We start from the raw sequence: 19284 nt of genomic DNA, 5'->3' as shown, positions 1-19284 counted from the left end.
TCCTGGGTTCAAATGATCCTCTCACCTCAGCCTTCCATAGTGCAGAGATTACAGGCATGAGCCACCGCACCCGGCCTATGTCTTGAATTTTAAGCTCGGTTCCGACATCAAAAGCCTTCTATTGCTGGGTTCTTTACTCTCGGTAGCCCTCACTACACTGTAAGCCCCATGCAGATGTGAACAGCGCTGGCTAGTTCACGGCTGTATCTCAACACCCAGCTCCTCATGCATGGTAGACTCTCAATACATTGCATTGAATCGTTGAATAAAGGAATGAAGTAACGAATGAGAAAAGTACTAGAAGTGGCATGGTCTAGATTTCTGAAGCAGCCCCTTCCGCATCCCTGGATGATTCTAGACCTGCTCTCCCCACCCACCCTACATCCCATCCCACCCTCCCCTCTCTAAGCCGCCCACCCCCCGCCCCCTCCCCTCCCCCTCCCCGCCCCCGACAGCGCCGCAGTGCAGACCCTGTGGCTTTAAGGCCGGCAGGAGCCGAACCGGGCGGTGATTGGTGGTTTATTCTAAGGATCAAGGATGAGCTAATCCGCAGCCAATGGCCGCGCTGCACCGGCTGGCCCCGCACGCTAGATGCCGGAAAGCCTCGGCGGCGGCGCGCTCTGGCGTGAAGGGCCGGTGGCGTCAGCGGGAGGCCTGGCCCGCGGACCGGGCTCCCAGCTCGGGCAGGTACGGTGTTTTGTCCGGCGCCTCCTCCACCCTCCCAGGCGAGGGGCCCCCTCGGCCTTCCCTCCACCCTGGGACCGTGCACCTTGCGGCTGAGGCCCCGCGGGTTGCACGCGCCGCTTTCTGTGTCCAGGCGGGGCCAGCGGCTCTGCCCGGCAGGACCCGGCCCGGCGGGGTGGCCCCTGAAGCCAGTCCCACCCGGGCACCCCCGAGAGCAAGGCCTCAGAGCCTCAAGTTCCCCCTGGGCTTGGCCGAGCAGGGATGGTGCGGCCTCCCTCCGCCTCCTGGCCCGGGTTCAGCTCCCCGCCGGCTGAGGCTGTGGGTCTCCCTCCCCGCCCCACCGCCCATCCTTCTCTCTCTCTCTCCGAATGACCTCGGGTTGTAAGTTCCGGGCCCTGCCCATTCCCAGTGAGACCTGGGAGAGCAAAGGCGGGACAGCTCCGCGGGCCTCTCTCTGAGCCCATTCCTTTCCCGCAGCCACGGCTCTCATCCCTTTGGCCGCCTGGGTCACACACTGCTCAGGGAGAAGCTGCTGTCAGGTCCTTGGAGGCCACATGGCCTTCTCAAAAGTACAGCCGGGAGGACAGAGACCCTCCCTGGGGCTGGGTCACCCTGCCCTCTTCTATCCCCATCCAACGTGGCACCGAGTCTGCCATTCAGTCATTCCGTCTGCCAACAAGTCTTACAGGCCAGCTCTGTGCTTAGCTCTCTGCTGGCTCCAGGAGGGGTCCTCACTCGCTGACCACACCGACCTCAGGACCAAGGGAACAAACACAGCAGGGGCAATCCGTCCCGTCCACGGAGAAGTCTAAACCCCAAAGGGTAAATTAGATTCCCACAGGAGGAGCAGGGAGGGGAGAACAGGCAGGGTGGAGGGAACAGCATGAGGAACAGCATTTGAGATCAGCGTGTGTGGCCTCCATGTGCTGAATGCGTACTAGATATCAAGCGTGCTCCATGGAGGCCCTGTGAAGGTGGCTGTGGATCACAGATATCCTCAGCTCTCTCCAGAGCTCAACACAGTACCAGATACTCCAGAAATGTTTGCTGAACTGAATTTGTTTGGAAAGGAAAACAGAACCCCAGTCCGGCGCAGTGGCTCACGCCTGTAATCCCAGGACTGTGGGAGGCGGAGGCAGGCAGAGATCACCTGAGGTCAGGAGTTCAAGAGCAGCCTGGCCAACATGGTGAAACCCTGTCTCTACTAAAAATACAAAAAATAGCCAGGTGTGGTAGGCGAGTGCCTGTAATCCCAGCTACTTAGGATGCTGAGGCAGGAGAATTGCTTGAACCCGGGAAGTGGAGGTTGCAGTGAGCCAAGATCACACCACTGCAATCCAGCCTGGGTGACAGAGCAAGACTCCGTCTCAAAAAAAAAAAAAGGAAGAAAACAGAGTCCCAAGCTGGTGATGATTCTATCATTACCACCACTTATGAAGGACCTGGATCCATGAAAAGACCTTACCCACTTTAGCTCTGACTCCCTTCAGTCTTTGGAGGTGAATATTAGTCTCCCTGATATTCAGTGGAGGAAACTGGGGAGTGGATAGGGGTGTTGCACCCAGCTAGGTCCTCCCTAATACATTTGCCCATTCCAGGTCCCAGCTGCAGGGCAGCCATGAGCCTGGTGGCCTGCGAGTGCCTGCCCAGCCCCGGCCTGGAGCCTGAGCCTTGCTCACGAGCACGGTCCCAGGCTCGCGTGTACCTGGAGCAGATTCGCAACAGGGTGGCTCTGGGGGCGTCTGACGTGACAAAGCGTGACTATCTGGTGGATGCGGCCACGCAGATCCGGCTGGCCCTGGAGCGCGACGTTGGTGAAGACTATGAGGCGGCCTTCAACCACTATCAGAATGGCGTGGACGTGCTGCTCCGTGGCATACATGGTGAGGACCGGGGCTGGGCAGGGCTGGGGTGAGTGGGGAAGGGCCAGTGCAGGACTCCTCCTGTCATCCATCTGTCCTGTCCTCTGTCCATTTGTACTGGGTGAACAGGGCACTATGCTGGCCTGCAGGTCCTCCGTGAAGGACAATGATAGCTGGCACTTATTAAGCTGTTCCTACATGCCAGGCACCATTCTAAGGGGCTTCATGTAGATTCATTCATCTGAGCGTCACAGTAATAGAAATTACTGTATATACTGTAAATTCTCGTGTTCCAGATGAGGAAGCTGAGGCCTGGGGCAGTTCAATAGCTCGCTCGAGGTTCCACAGCTATCAAGTGGCAGAGCTGGGGTTTGACTTCACAGGCTGTGTACTTGGCCTTCCACACCTGACTGCCTGTCCCTGGAGCTGGGCTGGGCTCCTGCCCTCTGGGAGTTTGCATTCTAGTGGGGGGAGACTGATGAGTTGATTTGGACCATTATAGTCTCAGGTAGGAAGAGGATTAGGGGGGAAGTGAAGAGAGGAAAGAGGGAAACTGAGGTCAGACTGGGCTGGCCTAGAGCATTTTCTAGATGTTAGATCTCTAATCTGAGCACTGGAGAATGGTAGGTGCATTATCCAGCTGAAGGACTGGCTAGAGTCCCAGAGAGAGAACAGTCAAGGCCTAGAGGTGAGAGGGGAGGTCCCTCCAGGGCAGCATGAGGAACTTCCATGCCAGGGGAGAGGCTGGTGGCCAGGCTTGGGGTGGCCACTGGGCCTTTCCTGCCCTCCGGCTGAAGAGACCCCTCAAGCCTGGGCTTCCAGTCTGTCCAGTCAATTCCTTTATCCTGGTCCCCACCCTAGCCTTCTTCACACTGGGCATCAGAGATGGAAGAAGCAATGTTCTCTGGAATCTTCTGTCCCCTCCTCTGAAAAAAATGGATGGGGAAATCCCCACCCTGTCCCTTTCCAGGGTGTGACAGCTGCCAGCAAGGCGGTGGGTGCTAACGGTGAAGTGTTGTCTGCTGAGGAGTGACCCTGGTTCCTAACCTCCTCCTGCCATTTCCCTTCCTCCTCCTTCCTGGCTGGTCCCCCGCCCCAGAGGAGGGGCTCACGAAGCAATCTGGGGGCAGAATCTGCCTAACCAGGCTTAGAAACAGGAGCTCCCTACTCGGGAGAGCAGAGGGCAGGCAATGGGAGCTGGAACTCCAGTTCTCCGAGGCTGTGGCTGGGGACCCTGGTGACCCTCGTCCCCCACAGTTGACCCCAACAAGGAGCGACGTGAGGCTGTGAAGCTGAAAATTACCAAGTACCTGCGGCGGGCAGAGGAGATCTTCAACTGCCACCTGCAGCGGCCGCTGGGCAGTGGAGCCAGCCCCAGCACGGTGAGGAGACCCCCCGCCCAAAGGCCTGAGCAGGAGAAAGGCTCTGAGGGGAGACTGCGGAGGCCCCGACACCCACAGGCCGGCCCTGGGCTGCAGGGCAGAGGCCGGCAGTGGAGATCGTTAGTTGGGCTGGAGTGTGCCAGGGAGGCCCATCATCTTCTCCTCCTGGCTTCCTCTCTCTCCCATGCCTCATGGCTCATTCATTTTCAAACAACTCACTGAGTCATCTCCAGTCCAGTCTGCCTCCCTCACAGAGCACTTGCGATGCGTGCACATATACATCTGCCAGCCTTGCACACAGTTCAGTTTACACGCTTACGTGTGTCCACACTCAGAGTCTCCTGATTCTGTCTCTGTTGTGAACTGGCGTGCAATTTGGAACAGACCCTGATACCCACATGTGCACACACACTCTCCCCATATGGCTTTCTCTAAACCAGTAAGTGCTTAGTGAGGGTGGAAAATGCATGCGTGCTTCTTACCCCATGGATGCTTGCACTCACACAACCCTCCTTGGCTCACTGCATCTCGTACGGCTGCGTTTCCCCAGAGTACGTGCTTGGTCTACAAAGCATGTTCTGTGAGACTCACAGGTTCCCAGGTTATTTCCCTACCCCCACCTTGGGAGCTTCTGCATTTTTTGAGATGGAGTCTCGCTTTGTCACCCAGGCTGGAGTACCGTGGCATGATCTTAGCTCACTGCAACCCGCCACCTCCCGGGTTCAAGCGATTCTCCTGCCTCAGCCTTCCAAGTAGCTGAGATTACAGGCAGGCGCCACCACGCCCGGCTAACTTTTGTATTTTAGTAGAGATGGGGTTTCACCATGTTGGCCAGGCTGGTCTCAAACTCCTGACCTCAAGTGATCTGCCCGCCTCGGCCTCCCAAAGTGTTAGGATTACAGTTGTGAGCCACTGCGCCTGGCCTAGATGGGGCTTTTGAGAGGGGACTTCTGAAGCCCAGAGAACATGGGCCTTGGGTGGGCTGAGCAGGGAAGTTGGCTTGACCACCCTGGACCAGTATGGGTACCTGTCAGTCGAGGCCAGCTTTTCCACCCAGCCTGCCCCTGTGGGGTGGGGCCTGCCTGTACCCCTGCCCTCCCTACTGCTCTCCTTGCATCCAGAAGCTCCTGCCTGATGCCTGGTGAGAAGGCCATGGCCAAGGAGGGCTTGGCTCTGAGGCTGCTTGTGGCCTGTCTCCCTCCTCTGCAGGGTTTCAGCAGCCTGAGGCTCCGGCCCATCCGCACGCTGAGCTCTGCTGTGGAGCAGCTGAGGGGCTGCAGGGTGGTCGGGGTCATCGAGAAGGTGAGTGAGTGGACACTTGCCCTGCAGGAGGGAAACAGGGTATGCAATTTGGGGTGGTACTGGGGAGAGAGATGTGATGTGCTGAAAGCAGGTTGTAGCAGTGGCCCCCACTCCTCCAGAGGAGGTGGGCAGGGTCAGAGGGGAGTGCAGTTGTGTCCAGCAGTTCCCACCTCTCCCCCATCCCCAACACGCATGACTGTGGTCCTAGGTCCTGGAGAGGAAAATACAGGGAACGAGAAGAGGCCAATTGGCCAGGCACAGTGGGTCACACCTTGAATCCCAGCACTTTGGGAGGCCAAGGCAAGAGGATTGCTTGAGCCCAGGAGTTAGAGGCCAGCCAGGGCAACGTAACAAGACCCCATCTCAAATAAAATAAAATATAAAATTAAAATAAAATAAAATATAAAAAGAAGAGGCAGACAGGCTCTTTCCACAGCCCTGCAGCTCAGACCCAGAAAACCTGCTCCTTGGGAGAGTTGGGACAGAAACTGCAGGAGGAGTGAGGAGCTGTGCCCAGGGCGCTCTGCCAGCCCTCGAGGCCGTGCTCACGCCCACTTCCCGCTTCCCACAGCACCCCCGCCACACTCACCCTGAACCCCAGGGCTGCAGCCAAGGCACTCCACCGAGCACAGCTGGGGACTTCCTGCGGCTGGGACGTGCTCAACTCCAGAAACCTGTCCAGAGAGGGCCCGCGCTGGCCCTTCCTTGCCCAGGCCCTTGGCAAGTCTACCCTTTTTTACTCTCCTGACCTAACTATAACTTTACCCTGTCTCAATCCCATCTCGCGTGCTTTGCCTTAGTCAGGGCAGACAAGAAGATAGGAGGCGACGTCTCAACCCTTACTCAGGACACTCGTTGTTAGAGTGAGGAAATCAGAAGGATAGAGAATGAGGTCAAATGAGAGTCCAGCCAGTATGAGGTTCCCCTCTTCCCCGAACCCTGGAATAGTCACCCAAGAAGTTCTTTACCAAGCTGGCTAAATGGAGAGCTTCCTAAAAATACAGATGCCCAAGAATCTGTTATTTAACATACTCGCTGGGTGATTTTGGTGGATCTAGGGGCCCGCAGAGAAAAGGAGACAGTCCTGTGCTTCCCACAGGCAAGAGGATGACATGCTGCCTGCGGGAAGGCCCTGTGCTGGGCACCACCCCAGGTGGCCACAGGCAAGCCCCCTGCTCTCTGAGCTGTGGTTTCATCCTCTGGAAAGTGAGATGAGAATTCTCTGTCTATGGGGTGATCTGGGAGGTAAAACAATTTTGGGGAAAGACCTGGCACATGCTATGACACTGATTACATGTTTGATGGCTCTAAATACAAGTGACAGGAGTGAGCTGGGAGGCACGCACGCCCCTGTTCCCGGGCCTTACTCTGGCTGCTTCTCCTGGGTCCCTGGGGCAGGCCCCAGACTGTCAGCGCAGGCCCTGCCAGCTTCCATCTGCCATGGTCCCCTCCCCAGTGCTCGAGTGTCAGTGGCCACGACCCAACCTTGGCTGAGCACAGCTGCTCCCAGGGACTGGCTGGGAGGTGACTGACACCGTGCCTCCCAGTAAGATCCTGCTGAACCATACGTGTTATGGCAAGAGGGGTTCTGAGCTGAGTATGACAGGAAAACAGTGAGTTAAAGTTATGTTGCTTTGTTTTTTTAATGATAGGAGTTCTTAGAGTTTGTAGATGCAGACGTACGCTATGACACAGAATTCCCCAAACTTGTTTAGCCTCAGGAAAGTGGTTTAGGAATCTGGTGTATCGAGGCCCCTGCAGATGGAAAGCACAAATTAAGGCCAAGCCCAACCATTCTTTTTTTTTTTTTTTTTTTTTTTTTGACAGAGAGTCTCGCTCTGTAGCTCAGGCTGGAGTACAGTGGCGTGATCTCAGCTCACTGCAGCCTCGACCTACCAGGCTCAAGCAATCCTCCCAGCTCAGCCTCCTGAGTAGCTGGGACCACAGTCTCAAGCCCTGCTAATTTCTTCTATTTTTTGTAGAGCGATCTCGCTGTGTTGCCCAGACTGGTCTCAAACTCCTTGCCTCAGGTGATCCTCCACCTCCGTTTAGGCCTCCCAAAGCGCTCGGGATTACAGGCATGAGGCACTGGCCCGCCCCATTCTATTTCAGGGCTGCCCTTCTGTTTTTTGTTTTTTATCCTGTCTGGGATACTCAACTTAAGGACTTCACCTCCCTCCTGAGATTCTACTTCCTTTCCCTGTGTCATGCCCAAGCCATCACTTTCCCCAAATTAGGAAAGGTGTTACTACCCTGGGCCTGGCTCCCTGCAGCCAGACTTGGATATACTGTCACCCTTGTTCCATTCCACAGCTCTGCCCAGACAGATCCGGGGAGGTGGGCAGTGCCAGCCTGCAGCAACCCCTTCCAGGGAGGAAGCAAAGGGCTTGCTCGGGATGATGCTTGAGTGATCCCTAACGTGTCTGGCTGTTGGGATAACTATAGGGGCTGAAGAGATGGTGGCAGGGAGCAGTGAGGTGGGTGGATTGGGACTTGGGAAACAGCCAGAATACCCGAGGGCCTGGCCTCAGAGCCTGGGGGCCAGGGAGACGTCACCGGTGTTTGCTGAGCCTCGTGCAGGAGCCAGGCTCTGAGATGGGGTGGAGGAAGAAAAAGAAGGTCATCCAAGTCACTTGTTTTATTTGGCTTAAACACAGGGTGTTGTTTGTTTGTTTGTTTGTTTTTTAGTTGTTACCAACATTTAAAAATGTGCAGATTCTTATAAAAGTCCAGATTTCCTGCTTCTCTTGAAAAAATCAGATCTGGAAACGCTGGGCTCCCATTCCCCTGTGGCAGCAGGGAATGAAGGAGGATATGCCTGCTTTAGATAGGGCACCAGCCCTCCCGTCTGCGCCTCCACCCTGCCCCTTTGCTCACATGCCTGGCCCCGTGGGCCTTTGAGTTTAAGAACTTGTTTGAAATCTTTAGGCTTGTTTGTTCCATGGGAGATTCCTCCTGGGATTTTGGTACTTTGTGCATCTTTAAAGAAGAGGTTTACCATGTTTCACCAAACTTTAATGGTCCCTCTGTCCCAAGAATTCAGTGGGTCTCTTTATTTACAACAATCGCTCTTTTTGCCTTCCATCTTCCCAAATGGAAAGCTCACCCAACAGTTGTACGGAACCTTCTCATTTACAGAGCTGTGGCAGTAAGTCCTCACAGTCACCATGGGGGAGCAAAGGCTTATATGGTGCTGTTCAACATGGTAGTCACTAGCCACATAAGCCCCTCTGCATTCATATTCATTCCCAATGAAGTCATCTGTGTCTCAGTTCATCAGTCACATTTCAAGTGTTCAATGGCCCCATGTGGCTACTGGCTTCCATATTGGACAGTGCAGACGTATAATCCTGCCATCGTGATAAGAAGTTCAGTTGGACAGTGCTGCATTTTAATAATTGTTCTACAGAGAATTAAACTGAGGTTCAAAGAATTCAACGGGGCTGGGCTCGGTGGCACACACCTGTAATCCCAACACTTTGGGGAGCTGAGGTGGGTGGATCACCGGAGGTCAGGAGTTCGAGACCAGCCTGACCAACATGGTGAAACCCCGTCTCTACTGAAAATACAAAATTAGCCAGGTGTGGTGGCGCATGCCTGTAATCCCAGCTACTCGGGAGGCTGAGGCAGGAGAATCGCTTGAACCTGGGAGGCGTAGATTGCAATGAGCTGAGATCACACCACTGCACTCTAGCCTGGGCAACGACAGTAAAACTCCGTCTCAAAAATAAATAAACAAAGAAGTAGACTGGGCGCGGTGGCTCACGCCTATAATCCCAGTACTTTGGGAGGCCGAGGCAGGTAGATCACCTGAGGTCAGGAGTTCAAGACCAGCCTGGCCAACATGGCGAAACCCCATCTCTACTAAAAATACAAAATTTAGCTGGGCATGGTGGCGCATGCCTGTAAGCCCAGCTACTAGGGGGCCGAGGCAGGAGGATTGCTTGAACCTGGGAGGTGGAGGTTACAGTGACCTGAGATCACGCCACTGTACTCCAACCTGGGCAACAGAGTGAGACTCCATCTCAAAATAAATAAATAAAAATAAATAAATAAATAAAGAAGTCAAGGGACTAGACAGTCCTCCATCTCCCAAACCACTGAGTAAAAGGGGTTTCTTGTTTGGTTGAATGAATGGGAAAATGCCCCCTACTTTGCTGCCCTTTTGAAATATAATGAAAGAAAAAGGAGAAGAAAAAAAAATCCCCTGAATCCTACCTAACTCCAAGATAATCACTGTTAATGTTTTAGTCTAATTCTTTCTGGATACTGAGGGTGGTTTTAGTATGTTTTTAGCAGAAATCTTTCAGTGTATGGATCAAGGTTTATTTCTGGCTTCCTCAGCCTTCCCTCCTTCACTGGTTTTTTTGGACTCTGTCAATCAGAGGCCCTTGCCCGGGACAAGGTGGCGGGGAATCCCACTTGGCAAGGGACGGTGGGGAATTATCCGGGGTGTCAGGATTTGTGGGAAACTCTGTTCTCCTAAATGACTCCAGAGTTTTCTTCCTTGCTTTTTCAAATATTGCACAAGTTTGGTCAGGGAGCCAAGCCCAGGCTGGACTCAGTCTCTGGCTGTTGGAGGAGAGACCTCTGGTGGTCGGAGAGGACTCCTTGCTCCTGCTGCGAAAAGGATCCTGGGCGCTCGTGTAGCCCACTGCCTTCCTTTCACTGGTGGTGGAGAAACAGGCTCAGGAGGGAAGGCCCGTGCCAAGGTCACCTGGTTGTGCTCTCAGTTCCAGTAAAGTCTGCAGGGTTCTGGAATCAACCTGCCTGGGTTCAAGTCCTGACTTGACCACTTTTTAGCAGTGGGACAGTAGGCCACATAACTTCTCTGAGGCTCAGGCCTGAATTTTGGCAGGATTGTGGGAATAAAGTTAAACAACCTATGTAAAGTGCTTGGCACAGAGTAAGCACTTTATAGCCAGGGTGGGCTTCCCCTCAGATGACACTGGTAATAATCACGACAGGTTGTCAAAGGTGTGCTCTGCGGCAGGTGCAGGCTGCTGCTGTGCCTGAATCGCCTGCTTTAAGAGAATCCTCTTCATGACCCCCTGAAGGAAGTGCTGCTATGACCCCATTTTGTACTTAAAAGGAGCAAGGTTCAGAGAGGCCATGTGACTTGGCACATGTGATCCCTGACATTCTCACAGCCTTTCCATTCACCAAGGGCTTTCTTGGTTTTTTGTTTTTTGTTTTGTTTTGTTTTGTTTTGTTTTTCAGATGGAGTCTCTCTCCGTTGCCCAGACTAGAGTGTAGTGGCATGATCTAGGCTCACTGCAACTCCGCCTCCCGAGTTCAAGTGATTCTCCTACTTCAGCTTCCCAGGTAGCTGGGATTACAGGCGGGCACCACCACGCCCAGCTAATTTTTGTATTTTTAGTAGAGATGGGGTTTCACCATGTTGGCCAGACTGGTTTTGAACTCCTGACCTCAGGTGATCCACCCGCCTTGGCCTCCGAAATTGCGGGGATTACAGGCCTGAGCCACCACACCCGGCCCTCACCAAGGGCTTTCTGTATGGCTTCAACAATCCAGAGATGTAGGGAAGGTGGGCATTTGGAATTCCTGGTTGGTAGATGAGAAAATCAATTCAGTTTGCCCAAGATCGAAGCCCAGTGCCCCTTCCCCTACCCTGATCCCAAGCTGTGGCCTTCCTCACTGCCCGGTAGCCTGGCCTCAGGGCCCAGTTCCCACCCCCCACCATGGCTGGCCACGGCCTCCCTGGGGAATGTCCACAGGGCAGGCCAGCAGCCAAGGAGTCACAACCCCAGGGTGTGGGCCTTGCCTCCACATGCCCTCACTTGGGCTGAATCCTGTTCCCGCCCTCGACGTACCTGTGTGCCCGCTCCTCCTGCTGGGGCCCGCCCCTGCCCACCACGCAGATGAGAAAAGGGCCCTACTCCAAACACGACCCTGACCTTGCAATTGACAGCCTCTGCCTCTAGTGGAAACCAACACAAGAAGAGGCTGCTCTCCAAGGAAAGCCTCCGAGAGGACTTTACTTATTTGTTTGTAATTTTTATTTGCAGTCAGGAGTACATATGCAGGTTTTTCACATAGATAAACTTGCGTCGTGGAGGTCTGTGTAAATGAAGGGGGTGGAGTGGAGTGGGGAAGAGGCCTGAACGCAGCATGCCAAGCCCACACAACGTGGCTGCGCTGGGGAGACCTGGAGTCAGCTCAGAGCTGTGGCTTCCTCAATTGTAAAGCAAGAGATCAGAGGCCGGGCGCAGTGGCTCATGTCTGTAATCCCAACACTTTGGGAGGCCGAGGCCAGCGGATCACAAGGTGAGGAGATCGAGACCATCCTGGCTAACACAGTGAAACCCCATCTCTACTAAAAAATACGAAAAATTAGCTGGGCGTGGTGGCAGGCACCTGTAGTCCCAGCTGCTTGGGAGGCTGAGGCAGGAGAATGGCATGAACCCAGGAGGCGGAGCTTGCAGTGAGACGAGATCGCACCACTGCACTCCAGCCTAGGCGACAGAGCGAGACTCTGTCTCAAAAAAAAAAAAGAGATCAGGGGAAGTGACTGGCTCTGAGGTCCCTTCCAGCCGTGACACCTCAGACCCTGCAGGATGGTGGGGCTCTGGCCAAGGCCTTGGGTGAGGGGTTGATCTCTGGGGGTCCAGGTGGAACAGGGCTTCTCAGTTGATCTCTGGGGGTCCAGGTGGAACAGGGCTTCTCAGCCCTCCCCTTAGGCGATGTGAGGCTTGGCCCAGCATGGGCAGGGCGTTCTTCTCGCACCCCACACACAGTGAGCCGAGGCTCGGGCTGCTCGCAGTGTGTGTGTCCAGCACCAACTACATCCCTGCACTGTGCAGGGCTCCGGGAATACAGAGCTCACAGTCCAGTAGGGAGACAGATTAGACAGTGTGAAGAGGCTCTCCTGAGGGTGAACTAAGAGAGCACTGGAGACAGATTAGGGACCCCAGCCCCCGTAATCTTGGGAAGGCTTCCTGGAGGAGGCAGCATCTGAGACCACAGGTCTAGCAGGGGTGGATGAGCAGGATAGGATTGATGTCCGCTTCAGGAGTGCCACCAAAGCCCGCTCTCCCTGCCCTGCCACTGGAGTGAGCCAGCCTCAGTGGAGGAACCTGGGAGGGGGTCAGGCTGGGGTCACGGAGCCCCAGGAGCTAGCACATGCCTTAACCAGTGCCTCTTGGACTTTGGCAGGTGCAGCTGGTCCAGGACCCGGCAACAGGAGGGACCTTCGTGGTGAAGGCAGGTGCCACCCTGCCCCTGCCACTCTGCATTCCCCTTGCATCTTTCTCAGGGCTCTTGGAAACTCCTACCCAGAACCTGCATTAGAAGCCTACACTCCCTCCCCCAAAAGCTGCCTGTTCTACCCGAACATGCCCCGCTTTCCAGATGGACACACATGCACATACACACACACAAATACACAAACACACAAATACACACATGCACACACACTGCCCCCTCTTTGGCTAGAGGGTGGAGGACCCGGATTCTACAGGGGCAATGGGGGTAAGGACAGGTCGGGAACTGAGGGAGGCATTTGCTCCACCCTCATTTGGGTGCCCCTGAAGCCAGGGCTAGGAGGTCCCCTAACAGCAGCAGTCTCTGGCCTGTCACCGGCTGATCTGCCTGCCCTGCCCCTCCCAGAGCCTACCCAGGTGCCACATGGTGAGCCGGGAGCGGCTGACCATCATCCCACACGGAGTCCCCTACATGACAAAGCTGCTCAGGTACTTCGTGAGCGAGGACTCCATCTTCCTGCACCTGGAGCATGTGCAAGGTGAGCAGGCCTGGGGGCCCCTGTCAGCTCCCCAGGACTTTGGGATATGTTGTCAACTCTTAAAATGCTGAGCCCTGGCAGGGCGTGGTGGCTCATGCCTATAATCCCAGCACTTTGGGAGGCCGAGGCAGGCGGATCAACTGAGGTCAGGAGTTCCAAACCAGCCTGGCCAACATGGTGAAACCCTGTCTTTACTAAAAATACAAAAACTAGCCAGGGGTGCTTGTGCATGCCTGTAATCCCAGCTACTTGGGAGACGGAGGCAGGAGAATGACTTGAACCTAAGAGGTGGAGGTTGCAGTGAGCCAAGATCATGCCACTGCACTCTAGCCTGGGCAACAAAGCAAGACTCTGCCTCAAAAAAAAAAAAAAAAAAAAGCTGAGACCTGGGGAGGGGCGGAACTTGCACCAGATGTACAGCACAGACCAGGGGACCCGGCCTTCCTGGAGGCCAGTCAGGCTGTTGTGGGCCTGTGTGTGGTGCCAAGGGGGCAGGGGACATCCTGGGGAGGATGCCCACATCGTGGGTGGGCATGAGAATCGCAGCTGTCTCCTCTGTCGCTGTTTCCTCCTGCGTTGGCTCTTTTCATTTTTCTGGACTGTGCCGATCCCTTGGGAGTGGCCAGACAGGGTGGTGGTGACTGAAGTTATGATTGTATTGATGACTTTTTAAAGTGAGGTCCACATCTGGGGTCATGACACATAGTCATCATCAGTCTGTGCCTGGCCTTCTTTAAATTTCTTTATATCAGTCTCCCTAAAAACAGTGTTCACGTTAGTGAACCCACCACCCAAACCACAGACACTGGCAGTGCTGGACGTCTGTCGGTGGTGTGCCAGTTTGTGAGGCTGGGCCCGCTTTAGGTGGGTCAAGAGGAGGGCAGAGGGCATTCTAAGCTGAGGGGTGGGAGGGAGCAGAGGTGAGGGGCTGAACTAGGCCTGGACACCCAGAGGCAAAAAAGTCTGTGCCCAAGACAGGGGAGGCAGGAGTGGGAGCGGGCCCTGGCATCCATGCTCTTTTTCTCCCTGTCCCCACGCTCACCGCTCCCTCTGCATGGCCCAGGAGGCACTCTCTGGTCCCACCTGCTCTCCCAGGCGCACCCCCGACATTCTGGGCTCAGCTCTGGCTCTACCCAGGAGAGGATGAAGGCTCAGCTCAACCCCCACCTCAACCTCCTGACCCCAGCGAGGCTCCCCTCAGGCCACACCCCTGACCAGGACAGAATCGCCCTGGAGCCTCCTAGGACTTCTCCGAGCCTTCCCCTAGCCGGGGAGGCCCCATCCACCAGACCCCAGAGGGAGGCTGAAGGTGAACCCACAGCCAGGACCAGCACCTCTGGCTCCTCGGACCTTCCAAAGGCCCCAGGTGGCCACCTGCACCGTCAAGCTAGGCGGGCTGGCCAGAACTCAGACGCTGGGCCCCCTCAGGGACTCACTTGGGTTCCCGAGGGGGCCTGCCTGGTGCTAGGGGGCTGTGGCCGAGGCACGGATCAGAGCTGCCTGTCAGCAGATGGGGCCGGCCGGGGCTGTGGCAGGGCCACCTGGAGTGTGAGAGAGGAGCAGGTGAAGCAGTGGGCGGCGGAGATGCTGGTGGCACTGGAGGCACTGCATGAGCAGGGGGTGCTGTGCCGGGACCTCCACCCCGGGAACCTGCTCCTGGACCAGGCAGGTAGGTGCCCTCCCCACCCCTCAGGGGGGCAGCCCCCAAAGCCTCCTCAGGCAGAGGACGAGAGAGCCCCAAAGTCGAGGGGACCTCCGAGGTTGTCTTCTCCTCCCTGGCCCCAGCCGGCCTTTCAGCGGGCCTAGGCCGGAGTCTGTTGGCTGAGGCTCCTGGGAGTACCCTGTGGGCTCTGTGGGCCTCAGGGTGCTGTGCCCCTGCAGAGGTTCTGCCCAGCAAGGCCATTGGCTCCTACCACATGACTGTTGGGGGAAGCCCTGGAACCCCCTCCCCTATGTCAGCTGTCCTCAATCTTTGTCCCCTCCTTTTTCCTCCTACACACTGGAGGTCACATCCGGCTCACATATTTTGGCCAGTGGTCAGAGGTGGAGCCCCACTGCTGCGGGGAGGCCGTGGACAATCTCTACAGCGCCCCAGGCAAGAAGGGGGAGGCCGGGGTGGGCCTTAGCACCTGGGTGCCTTTGTGGGGGTTGCGCCCAGAGTCTGAGAATGACAGAGGGGGTGGGTGGTGTCTGGGTAGGCTGAGGAGAACGGAAGAGGCCCTCTTGGGTGAGGCTGGGACCCGTGTTCTTGTTCCCACAGAGGTGGGTGGGATTTCTGAGCTGACAGAAGCCTGTGACTGGTGGAGCTTTGGGTCTCTACTGTATGAACTGCTTACAGGAATGGTGAGTGGCTGGGCTGGGTGTAGTGCTCTGGTGGGTGCCACTGAGTGTGGGATGGGCCAGGCTTAGTCCAGTCACTCAGTCTGGGCAGAGACTGCCTGGCTGTCCTGCCAGCACAGCTGCCCCCAAAGCCAGGGACACACTTAGCACTCCCAACACATTAGTTGGCTATAGCTAAGGAGACTGTCAACTTCTGTGAATGAGAGTAGAGTGGGGTGGTCAGCGAAGGTTTCTGCCAGAGAGAGCCTGGGCCCAGGTGGTGTCAGATTTGGAGGAAGCGCAAAATGTGACACAGCCCTTCTTCCCTGGAATTCTGTTCGATCCTCCTGAGCCCACTGTTCACTCCTCCCACCCATGCCCTCGTGGGCTGCCACTCCCAGACCTTCGCTGGAGGATGGGAGAGAGGGGCTTTCACCCAGGCAAGCAGCTGCCCTGTCCAGCCTGGGTCAGCCAAGAGCTCAAAAGATCCCCCGCAAACACTCCAGGAACCTGTGTTTGCAGGTTGCAGTCAGGGCAGGCACTCTTGGGAACAGTAGATGGCTCTGCCTTCTATCCTCCTCACTCATGAGCTCAGCACCACAACTGAGACCAGTTTTGTAGGCAACAAGGGAGAGGCCAAAGTGCATTTGAGCAGGAAATAGCCAGAATGGATGCAGCGTGAACTGAAGTCCAGATCTGACCAGTCCATCCGGGCTCCCTCCTGCTTTCGTCCCATGGCACAGGGCCCCTGAGAGTCCTGGTTGCAATTTCCCGCAGAGTGGCTCTCTCCTTCCTGTCTCCTCTCACCTCTCCAGCCCAGAGCTCCTGGCCTTCCTCCTAGGGGTTCCTGGAAGTTCATACTTCCCTCCAGACAGACCCTCTGCTCCCCAAAGCTGTGCCTTTCTGGGGTGTGGAGAGGTCCTATTTTATTTTATTGCCACGCCCCTGCCTTGGCCCCGATGGTAGCATGCCGTGGCCTGCTGCCAAATGAATAGCCAATGTGGATTTTTTAAATAAGGAGAAAAGTTCCATCACTGTTCTCAAGAGTGCCTGCCCTGATTGCAACCCAAGATAGTTGCTTCTAGCAAGCTTGGAGCCAAGACCTAGGTTCAAACCCTGAACTCGGCACAAGTCCCTTTACCTCTCTGGGCCTGTTTCTTGCCTTTCGTGGATAACGTAAAGGCACTGCTTAGCCATCAGGCAGTGTCTGGCCCTAGCAACTATAATTATTGTCATCATCCTCATGGGATGTGACATGGGAAAAAAAAATCCTGGCTGCCACTGTAATGTAGACAGTCCTGGGGTCGCCTCCTCAGAGGCCCTTCCCTGTGTCCTCCCAGGCACTGTCCCAGAGCCACCCTTCAGGAATCCAGGCCCACACCCAGCTCCAGCTGCCTGAGTGGCTCAGTCGTCCGGCGGCCTCTCTGCTGACTGAGGTGAGGTGTAGCCCAGCCAGAGGAAGCAGCTGCCTAGCCTGAGAAAGGTGCTGGGAGGGGCACAGAACTGTGTCTGCACCACATGTGCTTCGTGCTCAGTGTCTGATGTGGATGCAGAGGACAGTAGGGTCAACACATTTCTACATGTTGGTGGCCAACCACCACTAATGTCCCCAGGGTAAAATGTGGGTTCCACGGGCCAGGTTGCCAGGGAGCAGGCCCCCTAGGGGCCATAGTGGTTGGAGCCCCTGGAGGTCACCCCATGCCTTCACAGCTGGAGTGGGGCAGGCCAGCTGACTGGGCCTCTCTCTGCAGCTGCTGCAGTTCGAGCCTACCCGGCGCCTGGGCGTGGGAGAAGGTGGTGTCAGCAAACTCAAGTCCCATCCCTTTTTCAGTACCATCCAGTGGAGCAAACTGGTGGGGTAAGAAAGAGGGTAGAGCGGGTGACGGAAGCAGCTGGCCTGGTCTGGATCGCCTCTCCTCCTTGCCTGACACCCAGGGCTGGCCCTCTATCCGCGGGCTTCGGGCGAGGAATGGAGGGCACTGCCTGTCCTACTGGGCTCCCACTGGGACCTCAGAATTATGGCCACCACCCAGGAAGGGTCAGCTCCTGGAAAAGCTGGAGGTGGGGGCAGTCAAGGCCTGCCCTGCTAAGCAGCTTGAACCTTCCACCCATGAGTCAACAGACCCATTGAGCATGTGGACTCACCATGTTAAAAGCTGCCCTCTGTGGCATTGGCGCTGAGCTCTTGACCACCTGCTGCACCCTACTGTGAGGTGCTGTGACTGACTTACTGCCATGTTGTGCCCTACTCAGGACATCTCTGGAGACTCTTCTCAGGACACTGATCCACTGGCTCAGTGGACCCAAACCAGACTGTCCTGGCTAGTCCTCTTAGTCACACAGTGAGTGGGCCTCTTCCACCAGAAGCTGTTACTGCAGCTAGAGAGGCTCAGAAGCAAGGATGCCATCTGTAGTGTGGGGAGGGATGAGGTAGGGGACAGGAAGACCCCCCCATTCCTGACCATGCCCCCTGTCTTGCAATTTCAGACTTGGGAGAGCAAAAGGGAGGGGAAGAAAATAAGAGGAATGGGGGGAGGAAGGAATGCACAGCTCTGCCCCTTAGAGCAAGTCTGAAACCAGAATCAAGAGCCCTCCTCCCCAGTGGGGCCAGCTGTGTGGGGGGAGGGGGGCAGCCTGCCCCAGGGGTGCAAAAGGACAGCAATTCATTCAGCCTCCAGGCCAAAGCAGCTGAGACAAAGTGTGCCCATCAGGATCCCCTCTCAGGCTTTGGCTGTTTACCATGTCACTGCCTACTGTGACTTCATGTCCTTTTGGGATAAGAAACCACAAAATGTATGGAACAACTATCCATGGCTCTTAGCCAGAAACGTCTTGCTTCTGGTCTCTGAAAAACTGGGGTGAGTGGTTGTCCCAAAGACAATCGCCCCCAGTTTGGGGGCTCCTCTCAGGGTTCACCCTGTCACCGGGGTGTGGGACCTGGGAAACTTCCACTAGACTGTTGCCCCCAGCTCCTCCCCGCCAGCATCCCAGTCACCACCAGGTGGCGCTTCCTACATGGTCCACATGTCTGGCTCTGAAGGCCCAACTCTGTCAGGCCAGACTCCTGTCACTCATGGTGGGGAGACCTGACTTCCTCGGGCTCTTCAGGAGACTGAGACAGAGAGGACAAGCGAAAGCGCAGCCTGTGTATGACTCTCCGCGGTTCACATCCTGCCTCTCCCTGGGGTTTACCTAGCCCCAATAAAGCCTGCTCTGGTCTCTGGTGTTCTTGCTTCTTCCATGCAATGACCACGGCTCACTGGGGCAGGTTGGAAGGCTCCCCCATAGACGCTCCAGAGTGAAGTCAAGAGTGAGCTTGGGGGCTGCCAGGAAGTAGGATGCAGGGCTGGTGGTGAGCAGCATGCCACCTGTGCCCTGGGCCTCAGGGGAAGTGGTGAGGTCAAGAGGAGGACCAGGCTCTGTGGGGAAGAGGATGAAGAAGCCTTGGAAGAGGCTCATGGTGCCTGGGGGAATGCCAGTTGCATCCTCACAGTGACCCCTTGCAACAGAAGGTAGCTTCTGAGAAAACTGAAGCTTAAAGAGGTTAAGGACACAACCTAGCCAGAGTTGCAAGTTAGTGTTCCTTCTGCTACTCTCCCTAAGTCAGGCTGGACCACTTCCAACCACTGCTTCATGAAACACAAGTCACTTCTGGAACTTCTGTGCTTCATTCACCCAACGCTACATGTCTGGTACCTTGTTGGGCCCTGAATTTAGAATACTGTGGGTCCCAGCTCTTACAGTCGACCTCCTTTCGATAGAATGGGGCAAGCAATGCCTATTTTGCAGGTTTACCAGATAAATTAAAGCTTCTAACACCAAGTCCTGTTCTTCCTTTCATTCAACCTAATTTGTTTTTCTATCTACTAGAGCTCTAGTTCTACCCTCTGGGACCCACTTCCCTCCCGTGAGACCTTCACAGAGGGATGGCCTCACTGCAAGAGAGCTCAGCAGACAGGGACTGTGGAAAGGC

The 19284-nt window shown here is 55.7% G+C and overlaps 1 protein-coding gene across 28 annotated transcripts; it reads left to right on the top strand.

Moving 5' to 3' along the window:
* Positions 1-606: 606 nt before the first annotated feature.
* Positions 607-19133, top strand: RPS6KL1 (ribosomal protein S6 kinase like 1). Of its 28 annotated transcripts, none has more exons than XR_012415979.1 (12): positions 607-687; positions 1390-1506; positions 2283-2567; positions 3804-3928; positions 5138-5230; positions 12407-12454; positions 12860-12992; positions 14503-14661; positions 15027-15087; positions 15253-15335; positions 16652-16747; positions 17063-19133. XR_012415979.1 is itself a non-coding variant. In XM_073997846.1 (12 exons), the coding sequence occupies exons 3-12, from the start codon at positions 2303-2305 to the stop codon at positions 17171-17173; spliced, it is 1203 nt and encodes a 400-aa protein (XP_073853947.1). In that variant the 5' UTR covers positions 607-687; positions 1390-1506; positions 2283-2302; the 3' UTR covers positions 17174-19133. The 28 variants fall into 28 exon arrangements, 15 of the variants coding, with proteins under 15 accessions (XP_073853947.1, XP_015309490.3, XP_073853942.1 ...); XR_012415977.1 differs by having other exon boundaries at positions 14056-14661; XR_012415985.1 differs by having other exon boundaries at positions 14088-14661; positions 17063-18530.
* Positions 19134-19284: the final 151 nt, after the last annotated feature.

The sequence above is a fragment of the Macaca fascicularis genome, chromosome 7, assembly GCF_037993035.2.
Source record: "Macaca fascicularis isolate 582-1 chromosome 7, T2T-MFA8v1.1".
NCBI classification, from domain to species: domain Eukaryota; kingdom Metazoa; phylum Chordata; class Mammalia; order Primates; family Cercopithecidae; genus Macaca; species Macaca fascicularis.
Note: the sequence above shows the minus strand (reverse complement) of the source record. Positions and strands in the feature narration are given on the sequence as shown.